Genomic DNA, 26,291 nt, shown 5'->3' with positions numbered 1-26,291 from the left:
CATACTAAATCAGTTCATTCATTAGTTCATTAGTTCATTCGTTTTTCTACCATCCCCATGTAAAGCAATGAAAAAGCACGAATGGTTTGTGCGTTCGGCAGTTTGAATTCGGTAGTTTGAATTCGGTAGTATGCTCTCGTTCGGTAGTTTGCATTGCAATACATTACACAGAGGTGCTAAAATGTAAATTCACCCAGAGTATAATTCAAAAAGCCGAATGAACGAACAAACGAAAGATTTTCGGCAAACGGCTATTCGTTTGTTCGTTCTTTAGTTTGTATAGCCTTTCGTAATTCGGTATTCGGAAGAATGACCGAAAATGCATATTTTCGTACGAAAATCCATTCGTACGAATACGAATGCCCAAGTCTACTAAACACCTGAGAGTGCCTCTATCCTGGTGGGCATTTGGTTCCAGAGAGCCGCGAGGTCCCCAGAACTCAGCCGAACCCTTGTCCCTCTATGTTTTACCCCACTTCCCAACCAGCCAGAAGAGCGCTATTTGGAGAGGAGGTACTATGGACTAAAAGGACCAATTGCTCCCTGAGCCAAATGGACATTTACTAAGGAACTAATCTTCAATCTTTAGCGGAGATATCCTTTCGAGGTAGTGGAGTTCCACTATGAGTGGTGGCAGCAGTGTGATGCTACCTCGCTGTGGAAGCTAGCAGTAGCTGACCTGCAAGCAAAGTCTCCGAATGAACGGTGAATGGAGACAAACTCTACAGCTCTAAAGCGGACCACATTGAAGGAGATTTTGGAAGCGGGAGGCAAGGTAGCCAGCAACAAGTCAAAGGCTGCTTTGATTGCCGAAATAATGGAGCTAGACCAGTCTAGCAGCGCCTCAACCCTGTCTTAGGCAGACTAGACTGACTTCCAGAAGGAGGTGAGCTGTCCTTCTATGGCGGGCACCCCTCTGAAGAGATAGTGGTGAGAACTCTCTCCGAGGTAGATGCATACCTCATGACACAAGGGTTCAAGAGACCCAGATATGAGCAGCAGTCTCTGGAAGGATCACCAGCAGCTTCACCCACCCTGTAAGGTAAGCTGAAGATCCCCTATAGGGCTTTTAAAAATTTTGTGAAAGCTGAGGAGGATATTGATGGCTTCCTCCAATACTTGCAAATCTGCACAATATCAACGCTACGGATTGGGTCTCAATTTTGACTGGCAAATTTTCTCGCCGAGCAGTGGAGGCATACCGAGCAGTGCCGGACGAAGACATCCGGGGCTATGCCCAGGTTAAGGAGGTTATTCTGGCTCGGCATGCCATCAAACCCAAAGCATACCGGCCACGGTTTCAGGAATTAAAATAGGCCAAAAAAGATTCACACACCAAATGGACCTAACAAATGTGCCAAACTGCTGTTGGATGGATACAAGCGCATCAAATAAAGACAATGGAAGAACTACTCCAACTGATACTCGCAACCCTAGCACCCTAACCGAGCAGGCAAGTACCATGGAAGCCCACTGACATCAATGCCCTAGCCCACACATTCTGCTCCAAAGGAACAATAACTAATCCGTGACCACCTCTCCTGCCTCGAAGTGGGGGGACCTTTGAATCCAACACCCCCCAGGTTCCAACCATAAAGTGGAGTCCAGTGTCACTAGTGCCAGCATTTTATCAAAAGAGACTGTACTCAAGGAAGGGAAAAAGCCCAGTGGGTATGGCCAGGGCCACCTTCAACTTCCAGAGCGGATGCCCACTGCTATCACCCCAAGGTAGCCCCATGTGTTCATCTACCGAACACTTGGAGAAAGCCTGGGGCATTCTACAAGAGGCCAACCCAATTCAAGCTGCAACAAATAACGGCCAGCATCACCGGCAGTCCGTTTGCCTTAATGGATGACCGGTGCAGGGATTACGGGACACTGGAGCCCCTCTAACCCTGGTCAAGAAGCACTTATGTCCAGATTCCACTGGAACAGAAGGTTCGGTAATTGGTCAAATAGCAGGGGGATATGTCTACTGCCTGCCCACCGCAAGCATTCAGAATAGTGGATGTTGGTCGTATGCAGGAGTTACCAGCAGAAGTTTTGCTGGGGAATGATTTGGGCCAGCTCACCTCTGTCTTTGTTTCACAGCCGGTGCCCGAGGAAACCTGTCCCGTAACCACCAGGAAGCAAGTCCGCATCACCAATGACCGTTCACACTCTGAGGTTCTCCCTGTAACGGAGCTCCCTGTACCCCTGGCTGGGTACCTCAGCCAAGTACCGCTTCCTAGATGGAACAGGGGACAAACCGCAGCACTTCTGCCCACAGGGCCCTGGAATCGCTCCTTCTTGGAGCCAAATGGGGAATTAGTTCTAGTCCTTACAAGGACTTTCCCCGTTGACTCCCCTGTAAACTGAAACAGCAGACACAGAAGTAATTCTTCTTTTCCTCCAATAACAGGACGACATACAGTTTTGGAGTGTAAGTTGGAATAGATTTTAAAGGGAAACTCCAGTGCCAGGAAAACAATCCGTTTTCCTGGCACTGGAGGGTCCCTCTCCCTCCCACCCCCCAATCCCCGGTTACTGAAGGGGTAAAAACCCCTTCAGTCACTTACCTCAGGCAGCGACATGTCCCACGTCGCTGCCTGCTCCTCCCCCGCCGCTCCTCCTTCTTCCTCCGTCGGCCGATGGGCGAGACTGATCCCGTCCACCGGCCGAGGAGTCCCAATGCGCATGCGCGGAAATGCCGTGCATGCGCATTGGCGCACCCCATAGGAAAACATTGAAAATTTATTTCAATGCTTCCCTATGGGGAATAGAGCGACGCTGGAGGTCCTCACACAGCGTGAGGATGTCCAGCGACGCTCTAGCACAGATAATCTGTGCTAGGGACCAGGAAGTTCCCTCTAGTGGCTGTCTAGTAGACAGCCACTGGGGGAGGACTTAACCCTGCAAGGTAATTATTGCAGTTTATAAAAAACTGCAATAATTACACTTGCAGGGTTAAGGGTAGTGGGAGTTGGCACCCAGACCACTCCAATGAGCAGAAGTGGTCTGGGTGCCTGGAGTGTCCCTTTAATGGTGCCATGCAAGTCCCCAAGCAAGGGGTGTGCCCACATGGACCTTGTTGGGGACAGGGACAAAAACGTCCAAAGCAATAACAACACATTTACAATGTAAGGCACTCCAACATACGGCAAACAATCCCTCCCCTCTGCCTGGGAGATAATTAGATCAGATACCGCATTAACCCAATTACCTCCAGGCATTTCTAAAAAGTCCCATCCCCCTGATTGCCCTGATATGGGTGACCAACATATCCAAATACCACCCAGATCAGTTCAGGGGTTCAGAAATTCTTTGGAAGTCATTTATTTGACCGACCGCAGTCATGCTCCCATGCCCAAAGCAGTTCCAGAGAATCAGGGCTTGCAGTCGGTATAGTTCGGTAGTTTGAAAATGAACAAACTACCGAACAGAGTCAATGGTCTTACCCTGGAGCTTGTTCCCTTCATCCAGACGAATGATCTCAACGAACAGTGCCTTTCTAAGTTGAATAGAATCGAACACAGGTGATGATGGAAGAACGGTTTTCGGGAGTTTCTGTATGCGATTTTAGTTCCATGAGATTCATGCCCAAACACCACTGTCTGCGTTCATGCGAACAAGATGGCCACCGTCTATAGGAATTGCGGCCACACAGACGAACATTTAGAACACTGTGGTGAGAAATGTTCCAAGTTGTTAATAGGTGTTACCAAGCTCCATATAATCTCAATTGCACGAGCAGAGAATTTTACATTATTTTTCACAGGGTCCATAGTCTGTGGGCAGGAGGCTAGCAAGCAGGCTCCTCCAGGAGCTCATGGAAAACTAGGGTAAAAAGGGGAGTTTGATACAAAACCGCAGCACCTTTGTCCCCAGTCGCTGTGGCTTGACTGGGGCCCTGGGACCGCTCCCTCCTGGAGCCGAATGGGGAACTGGCTCTATCTACTCCCAGGCACTGGACGACACTCAGTCCTGAGAGCTCTAGTCCTTACAAGGACTTTCCCAGTTGAATCCTCCACACTGGAACAAGTTGGAGTAGTGATAAGCCCTTTCCCCTCCCAGTAACGAGACAACACATAGTTCTGAGAGTACAAACTGGAATGTTTTAATCTGGCCAGATGGCCTGCTTTTATACAATTTCAAACACAGTTAAGCATGCCCCCTACACTCCCACACAAACAGAATAATCCCTCTCCTGGACCTGTGAGGGGATTAGTTACAAGTACAAACTCCTCCTCTGTGCCTGAGAGATAAGTGAGTAAGGAACTGAACTAACTCAATTATCTCCAGGCACAGAAAAACATACAATATTACAAACCCCCCAGAATACAAAAGTTACATCCCCTTATAGCCCTGATCTGGGTGACCAACATATCAAAAAATCACCCAGATTGGTTCAGGGGTTCGGAATTTCCCTGGAAGTCATAAATTGACAGCCGGCACATGAGGCTCCTGCCCAAAATAGTTTCAGGGAAAAAAGTGGTAGCGGTCGGTCAAGTTCGGTAGTTTAAAAGAGAACAAACTACCAAACAGAATACATTGCCATACTGTGGAGCTTGTTCCCTTCATCCAGATGAATAATCACACCAAACAGTGTTCTAAGTTATATAAAACCGACGGAAGTCCATCGGTGTTCGGGAGTTTCAGTATCCATTTCCAGTTCCTGGAACTCGACGACCAAAAAACGCTGCCTGCGTTCGTGCGAACAAGATGGCCGCTACCACGTGTTCATGCATATAAACAGGCCCGAAACCCAAACTGCAGCCACTATCCTTCCCACTATTGCCCCAAACTATATGTTTGTGTGTCACTTTATTCTGTGTAAATGTGTGCGTGTGTCAGTGTCCTCTGTGTGTAAATGTGTGTGTGCAAGTGTGTCTGAGTCTTCTCTGTGTAAGTGTGTCAATTGTGTCTGTCTGTATGTGTCAGTTTCCTCTGTGTGTGTTTGTTTCAGTGGCCTATGTGTGTGTGTGTGTGTGTCAGTGCCCTCTGTGTATAAATATGTGTGTGTATTGGAGTTCTCTGTGTGTAACTATTATGTGTGTTTTATATTTTTATTTTGTGACTTTTATATGTCAGATAAATAGTTGATACACTCCTCACACACACGATATTCACATTATCTCATATATATTTTAAAATACTCTTTGCTTTAATCAGACTTGTTCTCCAATGCGGAATTAATATTCATGTCTACACATTTCACTTGGAATCTAAATCAATTGGAATTAGTTTCTTGAGCCATAGGTACTTGGGAATTGTATTAAGACCTGCAGAGATACTTCTCCATAAAAAGGTGAGAAAGTGATCGAAAAAATGCTGGATGGAGGAAACGGGATCGTATAGAAAGGAACTTTCATCTAAAACTGGGGATATATTGTTACAAAACTGGGGATATATTGTTACAAAACGGGATATATTGTTACAAAACTGGGGATATATTGTTACAAAACTGGGGATATATTGTTACAATAAAGTAAGAAAAATTATCTCTAAAATAAAATAAACATTTAGCACGGACACTGGCTAGAAGGGGTTAAATGGAACAGGAAGTAAGAAAGCACAACGTGTAAAATACTTTCACTTTCACAATTACTCCAGCTGAGCAAAGTCTCGAAGCAACATTTCATGGTGAGACAAAAAATATATCGCGGCTGAATGTGTAATACAAAGAGTTTTTATAATACAGAGAGCAGACAGACGGGTATATTAAGAGGCAGAAATACTGAGCAATGTATTTAAAACACGGTACAGAGAGGGAGACACAGATATTCCCCAGATATTATTTCAATGATATAATTTTTCTTTCATGTCTGCAGCCGAGAGAGAGCAGAAGTCCAATAATATGGTAAGATCCAGTTATAACGGTTACTAACTGTCTATCTATCGCTGCCTGTGAAACCCTCTAAAACCATCTCACATTATTCTATGCAAATACTCCTTCACTTCCTGGCACTGTCTCTTACCTCCCTACCCTCAATACCCCTTTATGGCATCAAATATTTTTCTGAGAATAATTGGTTTTTTTTCCCTCTATTTCTTTTAGGCATTTTTGAAGAAAATAATTTTACAGATATGGCTTATTTTTAGCGAGTTTTTGCACTCTATATTTTCCATTAAAAAAAATCACTGCCCAGTCATCGGGATATTCTCTCGAGATGAATGCCCTCCGTTGCTTGTTGATTTCCTACGGTCTCATAAATCTTTGATTAGAGAGGTGAGAACCTTCTATATATCCAACAATGGGAAGCGAGAATTTAAGGAACAGATTTCCGGGTGCGATTTTGGCATCCTATATCACACAAAAAGGAGAGGAAGGGTCAACATTACAGACGTGACGGACTCTTTGTACGATACGGAGCTGGTTGGAATGTCTGAACAACTAGGTGAGAACTAATATTTACCAGGAGATCAATTTAAAATAATAGTCCTATCGATCTTCTTATAATTAGTTATCAGTTTGGAAGATAGTTTCACTGTGACTTGTGTTATTTATTTATTTTATTTTTACCAAGACATCCAAAGTGACATGTCTGCTTTTACGGCGAGTCTCGGGGGGAGTAGTAAGGGAAATGTACTTACCTGATGCTTACACCTCAGTACCACCATGTTCATCATCATCTATCTCTTCAGTCCATTGTGTACTATCACACATAAGCAAGAAAAGAAAATGGGGATCTTTGAGCTTCCAGAAATGTCAGAAGCCAGATGTCGCCTGGGGGAACTGTAGATCCGGTGCTGGAGGCAGCCTTTGGGGTTAAAGCGTTTGGTTTAGCGCCTTTAGGTAAGAAAGTGCCTCGGGGCCACGGCCACCATAACAACTTAATTTAGATAAAGTTGATATGGTGACCAGGGTGTTCCTTTTAGAATACCCAATTAGCAGCCATCTGCTAAGCAGTTTTTTCTGTCTCGGCTTAATTTGGGCACTGTCCCTCTAATTACTAACAACTCAATGCTTTAGTTTATTGAATTTATAGCAGATAGCCTGTTGTTTGTGGGCTGTGCACTCTCCTAACGGCTGACAGAAGAGATCACACTAGTAGCTGCGTGTATGTGAAACAACCTGCCTGTTACACGCCGATTGCGGTAATTGACAGCGCAATGCACCAGCCTTGTCAGTGTGGCCCACGGGCAGGCGATGCTAATCACTGAGCGGTTCTGCTGTCCCTCTTGCTACTTACTAAAGCACTGTGGAGTTTTAGCACATTAGAACTTCAGTCCCGGAATCCGGCTTGCAGCACAGGGGCCCCCGCATTACGGTCATCTATTTTGGGGGGGATTGTGAGCTCCAACTGGATCTTATATTGCTATTTTTTGGACTGTTGGAGGTTTCTTGTTTGTTTTGGGGAGAGTTTTTCATCATTTTGGTGATAAGAGCCCTTTTTGTTTCTGCTGAGCAGGGCCGGACTAACATAGGGGCTGATGGAGCTGCAGCTCCAGGCCCAGGCCCAGGCCCATGGAATAGGCCCATTTAAAACGTATTTTTTGTTTGTTTTTTTTACACACTACTCTTAGGTTTGCCACCTGACTGGTATTTTACTGGCACAGCCGGTATTTGTGGCTGCCTGGCCATGCCGGTATTGCAGTAATACCGGCAATACAAATGCAGGTATTTTTCTCAGAATAAATGGAGATTACTCTGCAATACCAGCACCGGCCAGTAGGGGTCACTGTGTGTGGAGAGAGGCAGGGATAGGAAGTTACAGCATATCCCTGCCTCTCTCTACTACTCACTGGTCCGTGGGGGAGCAGCAACACAGCACAGAGTCCAGACAGCAGCTCTACAGCTCAGGTAAGTGAGGGATGGGGGGGAAAGGCAGCAGGGACACATGGGGACACTGAGACAGTAGGGGACACTGAGACACTAGGAGACACTGAGACACTAGGAGACACTGAGACACTAGGGGACACATGGGGACACTGAGACACTAGGGGACATATGGGGACACTGAGACACTAGGGGACACTGACACTAGGGGACACAGACACTAGGGGACACAGACACTAGGGGACATATGGGGACACTGAGACACTAGGGGACACTGAGACACTAGGGGACACATGGGGACACTGAGACACTAGGGGACATATGGAGACACTAGGGGACACTGAGACACTAGGGGACACAGACACTAGGGGACACATGGGGACACAGACACTGGGAGACCTGGGGACACATACACTGGGAGACCTGGGGACACAGACACTTGAAAACATGGGGACACTGAGACACTAGGGGACACTGAGACACATGGGGACACAGACGCTAGAGGACACAGACACTAGGGGACACATGGGGACACAGACACTAGGGGACACTGAGCCACTAGGACACATGGGGACACAGACACTGGTAGACCTGGGAACACTGAGGCACTTGGGGACACTGGAAAACATGGGGACACTGAGACACTAGGGGACACTGGAACACATGGAGATGCTGAGACACATTGGGAGACACTGGGACATGGAGACACTATGTCCCCATGTCTCCCAGTGTCCCCATGCCCCCCAGCCAGTGTCTCTAGTGTCCCCAAGTCTCCCAGTGTCTGTGTCCCATGTCTCTCAGTGTGCCTAGTGTCCCCATGTGTCCCAGTGTCCATATATGTCCCAGTGTCCCCATGTCTATGTCCACAACTGTCCCCATGTCTCCCAGTGTCCCCAAGTGTTGGTCTCCCAGTCAGTGTCCCCTAGTTTCCCAGTGTCTGAGTTACCATATCTCTGTGTCCCTAGAGTCTTAGTGTCCCCAAATGTTTCAGTGTCCCCATGCCTCCCAGTGTCTGTGTTCCTAGTGTCTGTGTGCCTAGTGTCCCCATGTCTCCCAGTGTCGCTATATTTCCCAGTGTCCCCATGTCTATGTCCACAACTTTCCTCATGTCTCCCAGTGTCCCCAAGTGTGTCTCCCAGCCAGTGTCCCCTAGTCTCCCAGCGGCTGTGTTCCCATGTCTCTGTGTCCCTAGTGTCATAGTGTCCTCAAATGTTTCAGTGTCCCCATGTCTCCCAGTGTCTGTGTCCCTAGTGTCTGTGTCCCCATTTCTCCCAGTTTCCCTAAATGTCTCAGTGTCCCCATGTCTCTCAGTGTCCCCATGTCTCTCAGTGTTCCCATGTCTCTCAGTGTCCCCATGTCTCACTGTGTCTTACTGTGTCTCCAGTATCCTAGTGACATGGGGACACACTGAGACATTGGGACACTGGGAGAAATGGGGAAACTGAGACACTGGGAGACTAAGGGACTGGGCGACATGGGGACACTGACACTGTGATACATAGGGACACTGGGGGACTTGCAAGACTGAGACACTGGGAGACAGGGAGACACTGGGAGCAATCCATCTATACAGCAGAATCAAACTGTGAGTAGTTTGTTGGTGATTTTTGCAGAATTTTCTCTGATGTCACTCCTTGTGATTTACATCATGTGATGTCACGCATAACTAATTAATTATACAAATGATTAAGGCTGGTATTTTTTTCCAAGAAAGGTGGCAACCTTAACTACTCTTCACATACTCTTGCTTAAAGGAGCACTATAGGGTAAGGAACACAATCATGTATTTCTGACCCTATTATGTTAAAACCACCACCCTGGCCCCTTCTTGCTTCCCTAAATATAGTAAAATCTTACTTGTATTCAAGTCTTCATCTGCTGGCTCTGCCTCTGAACTGACTGTCTGCTGACATCATCAGAAGTGGTGGTCTGAGCAAATTACAATACTTCCCCATAGGATTGGCTGAGACTGTCAACTAGGCAGATCAGGGGCAGAGCCAGCACAAGTCCAACGTAGCCCTGGCCAATCAGCTTCTCCTCATGAAGATAAATTGAATCAATGCATCTCTATGAGGAAAGTTCAGTGTCTGCATGCAGAGGGTGGAGACACTGAATGGCAGTGCTGCACACTAGGCAGTACTGCCCCAGGAAGACCCTCTAGCAGCCATCTAAGGAGCGGCCAAAGGAGTTATTTTCTCTGAAAAGAGTGTTTACTGCCAAAAGCCTGAATGGAATGATTCTACCTAGCAGAACAAATACAATAAGCTGTGGTTGTTCTGGTGACTATAGTGTCCCTTTAAGTTTGGAAGCTTAAGAGGGATGTATGGCAATTAGTTTAGGTAATGCAGACGTTGGCATCTCTAACACTGTGGCATGTTCCCTTTCTTCTATACTCACTACATACACCTTTTCTCTGTCTCAGACTATATACCAGGAACTTCTGCCTGATAGTAAGAAGGTAAGGAGACAAGTGGACCAGCGAGTGCTAGGGTAAAGTCCTTAGAAAGCATGGAGTGAGCGCATCATTAGACGCATTTATGTCAAGCTCAGGGTGCTGCCTGCATAGTATGCCCTTAGTTGGACAGCCTGCAGAATTGGCAGGCAGCCTGACATGCATTCATGCCAGGCTGGCCTTCCAATTCTTTGGACGAACATGCCCCCTTTTTGGGCATGTTCGCCCCTTTTGGCAGGTCTGGTCATGTGATTCGCACCAGTGGCACACCCTTTTACCCCGCCCAGTGACTTCCTGCTTCACTGGACACTGCTGTTAGGGGGTTATGGATTTACTTGAAAGATGAAAGCATACATTAGAGAGAGATTAGCATAGGGTATGTGTTTTCTTATAGCCGCATCCTATGAGTTTCCCTCCAGCACCATCTCCATCAGATACATGACGCTTGGGAGGTATGACTGTTTTAGTGTTTTTGGTCGGTAAGATTCCGTAATTAGGCCCATCATAATTGTCAGCACCAGGCCCAGTGTGCTCTTAATCTGGCCCTGCTGCTGAGCAGTGTCACTTTTTATTTGTTCCCTATATCTATTGTTGTTATTTAGCAGCGTGAATTTGTGACTAAATCAGCACTATTATTGTTATATATTTATGTTTTTTGATTTTATTAATTAGTTTTATTTATTTATTCCATTTTATTTTATAGTTTTAAATAAATTAATTGTTTATTATATTTTTGTGCGCATCCACCCATTTGTAAATATCTGCTAAACAGTGCCCTGATTAGATATCCATTGGAATAATGGTATCCATATTTCAGAAAAAGAATAATTTTTTTTTCTCTTCTTTCCAAATCGAATATCAGATGACCTGAAATTAAAAAATTCATGAATTGGATAGAAACAAAACTAAATAGTTGTTATGGTCACACAGATCTCTATCAGAACTCTAAGTAGTGTTTGATGTTTCTAAAACAATTCCAGGGGCAGCTTTGCAGTTCCATATGAAGGAATGAGATATGTTGTTTTCTCCCTGCGTTGCTGTATTGTTTGCCTTTGTGTAGTATAATATGTTCCTCCGATTTAAAGGTAAAGAGAAGGTCATTGTCTTGGTGGATGATCTCGATAGCAGCGGTTCACAGGAAAAGGAAAGAATCCTGAACAATCAGATCAGCATTAAGAAATACGCCCAAGACCTGATTCTCATCAGCTGCGCAGAGAAAACCGCGTATCAGACAGCTAATGGCGATGACTCAATACGAGAGAAATTGGACACTATGCTGGATATCATCAACACTGGAGGAGGTATTGGACGTTAATATATCGAAAGCAAGGCTTTGTTATATGATAAATATTTTATTTGATTAATCACAAGTTAATCTCTGTGTGCCTATAAACAATCAATGCAAGCAGTTAAGCCCAGAGTTTTGATAATTCATTCTGTACTGTAGAGGTAGGCCTCCTGTGGTAAAGAGTAAAAATCTGCCATTTTTTGTTTACCAAAAAAGGTAAAACTGTATTTCTGTTTTAATAATAATCTTTAAGGATAACTGACATGGAAACTTCACATTTCACTTTATGTTTTTTCAACATTATTAAATTTATTGAAACTTAAAGGAAAACTATAGGGACAGGAATGCAAACATGTATCCCTGACCCTATATCGCGTTAAAACCACCAGGTGGCTTAGGTGGCTTGCTCCCCCCAAAAAGTAATATAACTTACCTTAATTCCACCGCCCCCAATCTGTTTCCTTGCCTGACATCATCACCTATAAAATCTCAACTAATGGGATTGGCTGAGATTGGACAGGAGGCAGAGTGGGGGCAGGACCAAACACAGGCCTGGCCAATCAGCACCCCCTCATAGAAATGCATTAAATCAATGCATCTCTATGAGGAAAGTTCAGTGTCTGCATGCAGAGAGAGGAGACACTGAATGTCAGTCACACTGTGCAGCACTGCCCCAGGAAGCATCTCTAGCAGCCATCTGAGGAGTGGCCAGTGACGTTATCACTAGGCTGTAATGTAAACACTGCATTTTCTCTGAAAAGACAGTGTTTACAGCAAAAAGCCTGAAGGTAATGATTCTACTCACCAGATCAAATTGAATAAGCTGTAGTTGTTCTGGTGAATATAGTGTCCCTTTAATGATATATATATATGTATTTATTTTTATGTTTTATGTTGAGTTATTTCAGAAAATGTCACTTTTTATCTGGCTGAGCGGCCATGTAGCAGCCTAACCTGCAGGATGCTGTGATTGCTCTGTGGGAACCAGCAGCAGGAGACAAGTTGGGTTGAGCATTGGTTGGTCAGATTGATGTCTCTGAAAAGAGTACAATATTGCCCTATGTAAGCTTTACTCTTTTCAGAGACATCAAGACAAAGATCTGCTTTATGGGTACATGTATTGTATATCTTTCATATTGTGTAAAATACCCTGATATATTGTCTTGGGTTTTCAGTGCGCTATCCACTTTACATATATATACTATACATATTTTTTGCTTCATGCTTTTCTGTGAAACTGTGTGGTTGATTTCACTGTGGTTTTAGCAGCACATCATAGCGCCACATTACCACCACCCTCTCTTTTTGGCTAGTGGTGTTGTGCAGAGAGGCACTGAGGCTAGTGGTGTTGTTGAGAGAAGCATTGAGGCTAGTGGTGTTGTTGAGAGAAGCATTGAGGCTAGTGGTGTTGTGCAGAGAGGCACTGAGGCTAGTGGTGTTGTGGAGAGAGGTATTGAGGCTAGTGGTGTTGTGGAGAGAGGTACTGAGGCTAGTGGTGTTATGCAGAGAGGCACTGAGGCTAGTGGTGTTGTGGAGAGAGGCATTGAGGCTAGTGGTGTTGTGCAGAGAGGCATTGAGGCTAGTGGTGTTGTGCAGAGAGGCATTGAGGCTAGTGGTGTTGTGCAGAGAGGCACTGAGGCTAGTGGTGTTGTTGAGAGAAGCATTGAGGCTAGTGGTGTTGTTGAGAGAAGCATTGAGGCTAGTGGTGTTGTGCAGAGAGGCACTGAGGCTAGTGGTGTTGTGGAGAGAGGTATTGAGGCTAGTGGTGTTGTGGAGAGAGGTACTGAGGCTAGTGGTGTTATGCAGAGAGGCACTGAGGCTAGTGGTGTTGTGGAGAGAGGTACTGAGGCTAGTGGTGTTATGCAGAGAGGCACTGAGGCTAGTGGTGTTGTTGAGAGAAGCATTGAGGCTAGTGGTGTTGTTGAGAGAAGCATTGAGGCTAGTGGTGTTGTGCAGAGAGGCACTGAGGCTAGTGGTGTTGTGGAGAGAGGTATTGAGGCTAGTGGTGTTGTGGAGAGAGGTACTGAGGCTAGTGGTGTTATGCAGAGAGGCACTGAGGCTAGTGGTGTTGTTGAGAGAGGCATTGAGGCTAGTGGTGTTGTGCAGAGAGGCATTGAGGCTAGTGGTGTTGTGCAGAGAGGCATTGAGGCTAGTGGTGTTGTGCAGAGAGGCACTGAGGCTAGTGGTGTTGTGCAGAGAGGCACTGAGGCTAGTGGTGTTGTGCAGAGAGGCATTGAGGCTAGTGGTGTTGTGCAGAGAGGCATTGAGGCTAGTGGTGTTGTGCAGAGAGGCACTGAGGCTAGTGGTGTTGTGCAGAGAGGCACTGAGGCTAGAGGTGTTGTGGAGAGAGGCACTGAGGCTAGTGGTGTTGTGCAGAGAGGCACTGAGGCTAGAGGTGTTGTGGAGAGAGGCACTGAGGCTAGTGGTGTTGTGGAGAGAGGCACTGAGGCTAGTGGTGTTGTGAAGAGAGGCTTGAAGACTATGGTGAGGCCTAATAGAAAGCAGTTGTTGTTGGGGGATTCCATCATAAGAGGTGTGGAGATGGACAAGGGTGGTCTTGTGAGGTGTCTTCCTGGAGCTACTGCTCAGAGACAGGAGACGTATATGTAATATTGTTAAGCAAGCAAAGCAGGAAGGGGAATTGGATGTACTTGTCCATTTAGGGACACATGACTTGGCTTGCAATGAGGTTTCAGAGGTTAAGGAAGTTTTTAGTTTTTTTGCCAATGATATACGGCAGGTTGCTTCCACACTGTCATTCTCTGAAGTTCTGCCTGTGCATAACACTCAGAATGACAGGCGGATGCGTATTAGGGACTTTAACTTGTGGCTTGGTGAATGGTGTCGGGAGCAAGGATTTGGCTTTATTGCTCATGGTAGCTCTGTTTGGAATGGAAATAAACTGTACAAAAAAGATGGGATGCATCTTTCTCAAAAGGGAACAAATGTTCTCAGTGAGCAGTTCAGAGGTTTTGCTAGGATGTATTTAAACTAGGAGGGGGGGGGGCAAAAGGGTGATAAAACATAAATCCAATTGTCCCCCAAAACAAGGACAGAAGGTGCCTGTAGCAAGTGTGTTAAAAAATGATAAGCTTAGAGTCATGTCTACAAATGCTCGCAGTTTAGGGAATAAGATCCATGAACTTGTGGCAATAATGGCAACTGATAGTGTAGATTTAGTCGCTGTTACTGAGACATGGTATAATGAGAAAAATGACTGGGACATAGCAATACCAGGGTACTCTTAATATAGAAAAGACAGGGAAGGCAAGAAAGAGGGAGGGGTGGCCCTGTATGTGAAGGATAGCATGAAATCTAGCCTAATAAAAGGTTAGTGAGGCGAACATAGAGTCAGTTTGGGTTACGTTAGAATTTGGTAATCACACAGTAACTCGTGTAGGTGTGATTTATAGGCCCCCAGGACAAATTGAAGAGTTAGATAATCTACTAGTTGAGGAAATAGCTAAAATGACAATGAAGGGGGAAGTTATCATCATGGGTGACTTTAATCTTCCTGATGTGAATTGGAAAACAAAAATAGCTACTTGTGCCAGGATCACACAAATTCTAAACTCCCTACTGGGATTGTCTCTAAAACAAGTCGTTGAGGAGCCAACTCGTAAAGAGGCCATACTAGATTTAGTGTTAACTAATGGAGATTTGGTATCAGATATTACTGTAGGTAAAAGTTTAGGATCCAGTGATCATCAGTCAGTGTGGTTTAATATAAGAACAGTGACTGAGTCACACCACACAAAAACAAAAGTTTTAGACTTTAGAAAAACAGACTTTTCTAAAATTAGAATATGTGTAAATGAGTCATTATCAGACTGGAGCAATTTAAATGGAGTCCAAAAGAAATGGGATTATTTAAAAGTTGCACTACTGAAGGCAACAGAAAATTGCATTAGGCTTGTCAGTAAAAGCAAAAAATTCAAGAAACCACTGTGGTACTCCGCAGATGTGGCCAAAATAGTAAAAAACAAAAAGTTAGCATTTAGTAATTATAAAAAAAAACAGAGTGAGGAAGACAGAATGATCTATAAGATTAGGCAGAAAGAGGCTAAGCAAGTTATAAGAGCTTCCAAATCACACACAGAAGAGAAAATAGCACAGTCAGTAAAAAAGGGGGACAAAACTTTTTTTAGATACATAAATGAGAAAAGAAAAGTAAAACAAGGATTAGTTAGATTAAAAACAAAAGAAGGAAGGTATGTAGATGAGGATAAAGGTCTAGCTGACTGCCTCAATTAATATTTTTGTTCGGTATTTACAGATGAAAATGAAGGAAAGGGACCTCAGTTAAGAAAAAGGATAAATGAGTCATTTATTACACGTGAATTTACAGAGGAAGAGGTTCTATTTCAACTGTCAAAAGTGAAGACAAATAAGTCAATGGGACCTGATGGAATACACCCAAAGCTATTAAAAGAGCTCAGTGGTGTACTAGCAAAACCATTAACAGATTTATTTAACCAATCATTGTTAACAGGAGTAGTCCCAGAAGATTGGAAGTTAGCGAATGTTGTGCCCATTCACAAGAAAGGTAATAGGGAGGAGTCGGGCAACTATAGGCCAGTAAGCCTTACTTCAGTAGTGGGGAAAGTGATGGAAACCATGTTAAAGGATAGGATTGTTGAACATCTAAAAACACATGGATTTCAAGATCAGAGACAACATGGGTTTACTTCAGGGAGATCATGCCAAACTAATCTTATTGACTTTTTTGATTGGGTAACTAAAATTATAGATCAGGGTGGTGCAGTAGACATTGCTTACCTAGATTTCAGTAAGGCTTTTGACACTGTTGCACATAGAAGGCTTATCAATAAACTACAATCTTTGAGTTTGGATTCCAATATTGTTGAATGGGTAAGGCAGTGGCTGAGTGAAAGGCAACAGAGGGTTGTAGTCAATGGAGTATATTCGAAGCTTGGGCTTGTCACCAGTGGGGTACCTCAGGGATCTGTACTTGGACCTATTCTCTTTAATATTTTTATTAGTGATATTGCAGAAGGTCTTGATGGTAAGGTGTGTCTTTTTGCGGATGATACTAAGATATGTAACAGGGTTGATGTTCCAGGAGGGATAAGCCAAATGGCAAATGATTTAGGTAAACTAGAAAAATGGTCAGAGTTGTGGCAACTGACATTTAATGTGGATAAGTGCAAGATAATGCATCTTGGACGTAAAAACCCATGGGCAGAGTACAGAATATTTGATAGACTCCTAACCTCAACATCTGAGGAAAGGGATTTAGGGGTGATTATTTCTGATGACTTAAAGGTAGGCAGACAATGTAATAGAGCAGCAGGAAATGCTAGCAGAATGCTTGGTTGTATAGGGAGAGGTATTAGCAGTAGAAAGAGGGAAGTGCTCATGCCATTGTACAGAACACTGGTGAGACCTCACTTGGAGTACTGTACACAGTACTGGAGACCGTATCTTCAGAAGGATATTGATACCTTAGAGAGAGTTCAAAGAAGGGCTACTAAACTGGTTCATGGATTGCAGGATAAAACTTACCAGGAAAGGTTAAAGGAACTTAACATGTATAGCTTGGAGGAAAGACGAGACAGGGGGGATATGATAGAAACATTTAAATACATAAAGGGAATCAACACAGTAAAAGAGGAGACTATATTTAAAAGAAGAAAAACTACCACAACAAGAGGACATAGTCTTAAATTAGAGGGACAAAGGTTTAAAAATAATATCAGGAAGTATTACTTTACTGAGAGGGTAGTGGACGCATGGAATAGCCTTCCAGCTGAAGTGGTAGAGGTTAACACAGTAAAGGAGTTTAAGCATGCGTGGGATAGGCATAAGGCTATCCTAACTATAAGATAAGGCCAGGGACTAATGAAAGTATTTAGAAAATTGGGCAGACTAGATGGGCCGAATGGTTCTTATCTGCCGTCACATTCTATGTTTCTATGTTTCTATGTTTCTATGTTAAACAAACATCATTATGTTTCATTAAATGTAATAAACTTTTAAAACATGAAAAGGGAAATTATGATTACAGTTGTCCTTTAATTACATAAAATATTTTTGTTATCCAATTACGATCTCCAAACTGAACATGTTTTTCCCTCTGTTTACATTTACAGATTCCTGGTTGGCACAAATAACCAGGTTCCTAGTAAGTATTCAAGCATCCTGTCTGCTCTACTCTGTGTGAGGTGGGATGGGTTTATTATTTAGGTTATTCACTAAACTGAGACTTCAAAGTGAATTTCATATATCAGGGCAAAAACTCTAATTTAGCTATGCTTTCAGATCAAATGCTTTGGCCTTAAATTTGAAATTCACTTTGAATTCCCCAATTAGTGAATAATCCTGTAGTTATGATAATTAATAAAACATAGTTAATTGGAGGTTGCCCATTGATGAAGTGCAATGAATGAAATTTGCCCCCAGCACAAGCTATGTGTTGCTGTTAATGAGTCGATATTTCCAAGAAATATAATAACCGTAGATTCAGCTAGCGTAGTGTACCTATATTATTAACTTTATAACATGACAGACGGCTTCATATTTTGCATGAAACTCTCTTGACTGCTGACCCACATAAAACCACCCGTTGCCCAATAAATACACCACACCTGTATAGTGGATAAGGGCAACGGCCACACCTGATGGGGGTGATTCTTCCACCAGACAGATATCACATTCTGTTCCCAGAGTCCAAAGCAGCCTGCCTTCCATCTTCAGCCCAAGCAGGCTGCGACTCCCCAATCTGACTTGGCACTTGCCTTCACATGCGCTGGCGAGGTATCGCGCTGGTATCCCGCTGTGACAAAACGAAAAAAGGAACAACCAGACACAGACAACCACCACAACCACCACCAACCTTACAACGCACATTGCAATATTACCACACCAACGTCACGTCCCGAAACAGCACCATACAAAGGGCAATATCATCCTTTATGTCATGAATTAGATCAACTGTATGGACCCGGCCCAGGTCATTACCCCCTGCATGAATGACTAATATCACCGAACTGGGAACAAACCTGCTCAGGAAACGGCACTCTGGATACACCTGGCTCCATGACAAACCCCGAATGCCCCTCCATCGGACCCGAGCTAGGTCATAGGAAAACCCCAAGTTGCAACCAGACGGGCGCTCTGTGGCAAAACCAACCTCGCCACTGGGCATTGGAGAAGCCTGTTTGCCCGCCTCCTGCCTGCTGACTATGGCCCCTGGGAGATTTGGCCCTTCAAGTACAATATTTGGGCATTTTGGATTTGTATGGTGCTGCTGCTGGCCCTTTAAAAACCATCTGGGGACATACTGTGACTTTTGGGAACAATGCCTTTAAGGCAGTGTCCCCAGACTTATTTGGGACAATGTCCCTTTAAGACGGTGTCCCCAGTGTCCCCAGACTTATTTGGGACAATGTTCCTTTAAGACTTTGTCCCCAGTATCCCCAGACTGTTAATATACTGTGTTCCTGGCTTTCTCCCACTTTTTTCAGTAAATGGGGCTTACTGAACCAAGTACCACACAGGCGGACCACCAAGAAGTGGAAGTGTGCAGGCAATTTACCTCCCAGGCTGGGAGCCTGCTGTAGGTAAATTGCCGAATGCTGGGTGGCCGCCATTCGACAGACGAACACGTGGCGGCGGCCATCTTTAATTCAGCTGAAGTTTTACCCTCTCCAGACTTCAATGCATTCGACAGAATCCTTGGTAATCATCTAAGCTACAAGGTCCAGACAGTCTAGGACAGGGGTAGGCAACCTTTTAGCAGCACTGTGCCGATATAGGATTGTGATGTCCCGTAGCGTGCAGATCCTCAGGCCCGTCACTACCAGGCAAGCTAACCAAGCAATTGCTTGGGGCCCCGAGCTGGCCTGGGCCCCCAAGCAGGGCCGGCCATTTCTATAAGGCTGCAGCCGCCTGAGCGCTCTATAGAGAGCCTCAGGCGGCTGCAGCACTGCCTCTCTCGTCATCTCCCCTTCCCTGTAGCGTGGCCGAGCTCCTCTTCCTCCTGTCAGTCCGGCTGGGTACCACGCGGTACAGGAGATTTAGTTTCCTGTTCCCGGCCGGACTGACAGGAAGTGCACCCTGAGCTCGGCCACACTACAGGGAAGGGGAGGTGAGAAGAACACAGGGAATTTTCAATTGTGGAAAATGTTCAAGTTTTATGCACATTATATGCAACAGCAGTATTTGCACTGTAAACCTTTTTATTTATATAAAGTGTGGGTAAACTTAAACTGTATGGCTATGCTGTGGTTCCTGTAGGCTTTGCGTGCGGGGAGGAGGGCACCATGTCCATTTTGCATGGGGCCCCCAAATTCCTACAAACGGCCCTGCCGATCCTATTTTTTTAAAGTGAGGTGTGTGTGCTGCCGTATTCTGCTTGTGTTAGTTATACTGTAATTGCTTTGTATCGTTGTATTTGTGCGTATATGAGCTATTATATTGTATATGTTCATTAGTAGTTTATGGTATCGTGTATGATACATATGAATGTGGGCTGTGTATGAGGGCTGCTTGTGGAATTGTGTGTGGATGGATATGTCACATTGTGTGTAGTGTGTGGGGGCTGTTTGGGGTTTTGCATGTGAGAGGCTGCATGTGGGATTGTGTGCATGTATGTGGATTGTTAGTGGTGTTGTGTTAGTGGCGATTGTGTGTATGTTTGTGTGTGGGCTGTTCATATTATTTGTATGAGGGGAGGCTTATTCTGCAGGTCTGTGTATATCTAGCAGTGTGGGTGGCTTCCCTGGGTTCCAGTGGGGACCAGCCTAGGCAGGTACAGGTCAAGGACAGGAGCTGCAACATCAGCTGTGGGCTGCTCTACTACAGTGTGGATTCCTATTCACAAGTGCTGGAAGGAAGTGATCTGAGATCACTTCCTCTAAGTGCTGCAATGCATAAATTGAGGATTGTCCTTCACTACCTCTTTGTATTAGCAGATATCTGAAGTTTCACTGAGACTCCTGATAGGCCAGACCCTGTTTGGCTCTAGCAGCCTTGAGTGCCGTGGAAAGACAACTCGAGTGCCGTGCATGGCACTAGTGCCGTAGGTTGCCTACCTCTGGTCTAGGAGAACTAGAGAATGGAGTTCTCCATGAGGATCTGACAGTAGAAGAGATAATTCCAGCAGGTATGGGAACCATGATTGACTCAGCCTGAGGCTCGGCAATGAGAAGGAAGGATATCCCCTGGATGTGAACCTAGTGAAGGACATCTGACCTGTGCAGCTAGGCAGGAGCAGCAATAAGTAAGTGTTTGGGCTGTAAGGGTCTTATTTGGCATGGTATCTCTTATCTGACTGGTTGATTTTTCTTATTTTAATGACGTTTCGTAAAGAGAGTTTAATGCAATATATGAAGCCACCTGTCATGTGGTAAAATCACAGCGGCTACACAATGTTTATAGTGTAGTATGTGCGTGTAGAGGAGAAGAGAGTAATATATAGTGCAATCTGAATATAAGAATTGGAATGAATTGCTGAATCTAGGTTAAAATAACACAATATCTAAATAATTCTCAATTTCCAAACATGTTCCTGTCATTGTGCCATACTAAATCCCATTGCCTCCCCTAATTTCCCACAATTCACTGCTTAGTGAATGGTCCCCATTGTGTTGGGCTTTGGAGTTCATCATATGACAAACCGCTTCACGTCTGCTTCACAGAATGGGATTTGCTTGATGTTATGAATTCTGTCTGTTTCCTGCATACTCCATGTTAACATGTTATTGATCTGTGGGCAGAGTGCATGCTGGGTAGGATGTCATGCAAAATATCTAGAAATTCTAGTAACTGGTAACTTTGTCTTTTTCTACACCAAGTTAAGGACACTCAAGATGATAAGTCATACAGTCTTCCATTTCCTGGTAAGTAATGCTATGGAAGACATATTAAACAGGGAATATTTACATTATATTCACAGACATCCCAAAATGAAAACGCATATATACTTTCATTACTTGGTAAGTGATGCTAGGAAAGACATATTAAACTGGAAATATTTACCTTCAATTCATGCATGGTGTGATGGAGCTCCTGTACTCCGACCAAGTACCCCAGTCCATTTCCTAGCTGCTTGCCAGGACCCTGGAACTCTTCAGCACAGATTTGTTTGATGTTATTATACTCCGACTGAGTATATCCATTGTAATTCTCCCAAGTCCCAAGTGAAGCAGTGATTTGAGCTCTGAGCTAGTCAAACATCAGCCGTGACTCGATGAAGGGTACAAGAAGACTGTTGTATTATGGCCCAGTATCCTGCTTATATACACAACTCCCAGCAGGGGGTCTCCACACAATACAATGCAAGCCCCTCCCATAAATTTCTGTGCATGGGAGATAATTGTGTTAAAGACCGGTAAGCTAATTATCTCCCAGGAACACAAAGGCAAACATAAAAATATAAAACATCATAAAAAAATATAATAATCCCACATGTTTAAATAGCCCTGATCTGAGCACCCAAGTTCTCCAAATAGCGCTCAGATCTATGCAGTGTAGGGGAAACGCCACTGTGGTAACAGTTCCAGGGCATTTGGTGCTTTTAGCTAGGATATGGGGAAAAAGGTAAAGTGGCTACCTATATGGCAACCACAATATCTAATCTCCAAAATAGAGGGAGGTCACCTAAATAGTGCTCTCTGAAAGTAGGGGTGTATAGAACGATAAACAGAAGGTCTCACTGAGTCCTAATAAGTCTAAGAACTTGGTGAGGGAGAGCACAGTAGGAAAGAACAAGTGTGTACAAAAGATAAATGTAACAAGGGGGAGCCCTAATTAAAACGTGAGGACACTAGGGGAGGATAAATACCAAACTAAAATAGTCAGTAACAGGGATAACTATCAAAAAGGAAACCCTCTTGGTAGGAGAGAGGTTCTGGATTGTAGATGAGGACCAAAGCTAACTATTATTAGGAAATAGCAAGCAGACCCCAGAAAACGTACCATGAGTCTAGGGAATAGACCAAACGTGTTTGTGGTGCTAGCTTAGGTCTGTAGCAATTACTGGGATACAAAATCTCAAAAACCCTTAGGCAGACCTAAAAGAGCCCAGATAAATCTCAAGATGAGACAATGTAGTACATCACAGCTGGTCTTAAAGTAGATACACATACTCAAGCCCTGTATAAAGCATCCACAGAACTAAATAAACTAAGGTCCACTTAATGGAGAGGAAAAATCCAAATCTCATTTGGTGCTATTGCCGGTCAACTTTCGGGAGCTCCTGCAGCCGCAATACGGGGTGCTCCGGCTGGCTCTTAGTTAGCGTTTGTTCTCCTTAGTCTCAGGCCCCTTCCCTCCAAAAAGCACTCTCCTGGCTAAGTCCCAGTAAGGTGACTGGGAACCCACAGAGTTCTCATGCCGAATATAGTTCCATAACAATTGCAGCTAAGTACCACTGAGGACAATTTGTGGGTTTGGATCATGCGAATAGCCGCCATGGAGCCAGCTTTCAGTTCCATTCACATGAAGGGAAAGTGCCAAACCAGGGATACCCAGGGCAAGCAACTAATGCCTGTTGGGGATATTTAACTCCCGAACAGGGTCTTTGCATATGGCCCATAGTCCTGGGGCAGGAGGCTAGCTAGCAGGCTCCTCCAGGAGCTCGTGGCATGAATTATGAATTCTGTCTCCATGTTAACATGTCATTCATTCTGTGGGTAGAGTGCATGCTGGGTAGGATGTCATGAAAATATCTACAAATTTTAATAACTGGTATCTTTCTATTTTTTTTTTACACCAAGTTAAGGACGCTCAAGATGATAAGTCGTACAGTCTTCCATTTCCCGGTAAGTAATGCTATGGAAGACATATTAAACAGGGAATATTTACATTATATTCACAGACATCCCAAAATGCAAAAATGTATTTCAGGAGGTGGCTTCACCCCTCCCCACAAACACACACACCCACCAAATATATATGAACACCTTGACACACAGATACACACACACGCACATGCACACACTCAGATATACAGTGACACGCAGATACACACACTGACACACACTCAGATACACAGTGACACGCAGATACACACACTGACACAAACATCCAGATACAAACATAATAGGACTGTATAGAAAGCACACAGACTATCTCAGCATAGTATGACCGGCTCAGTACACATAGACCTCTAGCTCTCATTAATAGGACTGTATAGAAAGCACACAGACTATCCCAGCATAGTGTGACCGTCTCAGTACACATAGACCTCTAGCTCTCATTAATAGGACTGTATAGAAAGCACACAGACTATCCCAGCATAGTGTGACCGGCTCAGTACACATAGACCTCTAGCTCTCATTAATAGGACTGTATAGAAAGCACACAGACTATCCCAGCATAGTGTGATCGGCTCAGTACACATAGACCTCTAGCGCTCATTAATAGGACTGTATAGAAAGCGCACAGACTATCCCAGCATAGTGTGACTGGCTCAGTACACATAGACCTCTAGCTCTCATTAATAGGACTGTATAGAAAGCACACAGACTATCCCAGCATAGCGTGACCGGCTCAGTACACATTAACCTCTAGCTCTCATTAATAGGACTGTATAGAAAGCACACAGACTATCCCAGCACAGTGTGATCGGCTCAGTACACATAGACCTCTAGCGCTCATTAATAGGACTGTATAGAAAGCACACAGACTATCCCAGCATAGTGTGACCGGCTCAGTACACATAGACCTCTAGCTCTCATTAATAGGACTGTATAGAAAGCACACAGACTATCCCAGCATAGTGTGACCGGCTCAGTACACATAGACCTCTAGCTCTCATTAATAGGACTGTATAGAAAGCGCACAGACTATCCCAGCATAGTGTGACCGGCTCAGTACACATAGACCTCTAGCTCTCATTAATAGGACTGTATAGAAAGCACACAGACTATCCCAGCATAGTGTGACCGGCTCAGTACACATAGACCTCTAGCGCTCATTAATAGGACTGTATAGAAAGCACACAGACTATGCCAGCATAGTGTGACCGGCTCAGTACACATAGACCTCTAGCTCTCATTAATAGGACTGTATATAAAGCACACAGACTATCCCAGCATAGTGCGACCAGCTCAGTACACATAGACCTCTAGCTCTCATTAATAGGACTGTATAGAGAGCACACAGACTATCCCAGCATAGTGTGACCGGCTCAGTACACATAGACCTCTAGCGCTCATTAATATTACTGTATAGAAAGCACAGACTATCCCAGTATAGTGTGACCGGCTCAGTACACATAGACCTCTAGTTCTCATTAATAGGACTGCATAGAAAGCGCACAGACTATCCCAGCATAGTGTGACCGGCTCAGTACACATAGACCTCTAGCTCTCATTAATAGGACTGTATAGAAAGCACACAGACTATCCCAGCATAGTGTGACCGGCTCAGTACACATAGACCTCTAGCGCTCATTATTAGGACTGTATAGAAAGCACACAGACTATCCCAGCATAGTGTGACCGGCTCAGTACACATAGACCTCTAGCTCTCATTAATAGGACTGTATAGAAAGCACACAGACTATCCCAGCATAGTGTGACCAGCTCAGTACACATAGACCTCAAGCTCTCATTAATAGGACTGTATAGAAAGCACACAGACTATCCCAGCATAGTGTGACTGGCTCAGTACACATAGACCGCTAGCTCTCATTAATAGGACTGTATAGAAAGCACACAGACTATCCCAGCATAGTGTGACCGGCTCAGTACACATAGACCTCTAGCTCTCATTAATAGGACTGTATAGAAAGCACACAGACTATCCCAGCATAGTGTGACCGACTCAGTACACATAGACCTCTAGCGCTCATTAATAGGACTGTATAGAAAGCACACAGACTATCCCAGCATAGTGTGACCAGCTCAGTAGACATAGACCTCTAGCTCTCATTAATAGGACTGTATAGAAAGCACACAGACTATCCCAGCATAGTGTGACCAGCTCAGTACACATAGACCTCTAGCTCTCATTAATAGGACTGTATAGAAAGCACACAGACTATCCCAGTATAGTGTGACCGGCTCAGTACACATAGACCTCTAGCTCTCATTAATAGGACTGTATAGAAAGCACACAGACTATCCCAGCATAGTGTGACCGACTCAGTACACATAGACCTCTAGCGCTCATTAATAGGACTGTATAGAAAGCACACAGACTATCCCAGCATAGTGTGACCGGCTCAGTACACATAGACCTCTAGATCTCATTAATAGGACTGTATAGAAAGCACACAGACTATCCCAGCATAGTGTGACCGACTCAGTACACATAGACCTCTAGCGCTCATTAATAGGACTGTATAGAAAGCACACAGACTATCCCAGCATAGTGTGACCGGCTCAGTACACATAGACCTCTAGATCTCATTAATAGGACTGTATAGAAAGCACACAGACTATCCCAGCATAGTGTGACCAGCTCAGTACACATAGACCTCTAGCTCTCATTAATAGGACTGTATAGAAAGCACAGAATATCCCAGCATAGTGTGACCGGCTCAGTACACATTAACCTCTAGCTCTCATTAATAGGACTGTATAGAAAGCACACAGACTATCCCAGCACAGTGTGATCGGCTCAGTACACATAGACCTCTAGCTCTCATTAATAGGACTGTATAGAAAGCACACAGACTATCCCAGCATAGTGTGACCGGCTCAGTACACATAGACCTCTAGCTCTCATTAATAGGACTGTATAGAAAGCACACAGACTATCCCAGCATAGTGTGACCGGCTCAGTACACATAGACCTCTAGCGCTCATTAATAGGACTGT

The 26,291-nt window shown here is 44.4% G+C and overlaps 1 protein-coding gene across 1 annotated transcript in view; it reads left to right on the top strand.

Annotated features, from left to right (window-relative positions):
- Positions 1-5,587: 5,587 nt before the first annotated feature.
- The window catches only part of LOC134571060 (uncharacterized), a 40,622-nt gene continuing 19,918 nt past the window's right edge, over positions 5,588-26,291 (top strand). Inside the window, exons 1-4 of the mRNA XM_063429106.1 lie at positions 5,588-5,622; positions 6,038-6,377; positions 11,297-11,512; positions 17,613-17,644. Coding sequence (XP_063285176.1) covers positions 5,620-5,622; positions 6,038-6,377; positions 11,297-11,512; positions 17,613-17,644 — 591 coding nt within the window. The 5' untranslated portion in view covers positions 5,588-5,619. The remainder of the gene's footprint in view (positions 5,623-6,037; positions 6,378-11,296; positions 11,513-17,612; positions 17,645-26,291) is intronic.

Source organism: Pelobates fuscus, chromosome 8, assembly GCF_036172605.1.
Source record: "Pelobates fuscus isolate aPelFus1 chromosome 8, aPelFus1.pri, whole genome shotgun sequence".
Lineage (NCBI taxonomy): Eukaryota > Metazoa > Chordata > Amphibia > Anura > Pelobatidae > Pelobates > Pelobates fuscus.
Note: the sequence above shows the minus strand (reverse complement) of the source record. Positions and strands in the feature narration are given on the sequence as shown.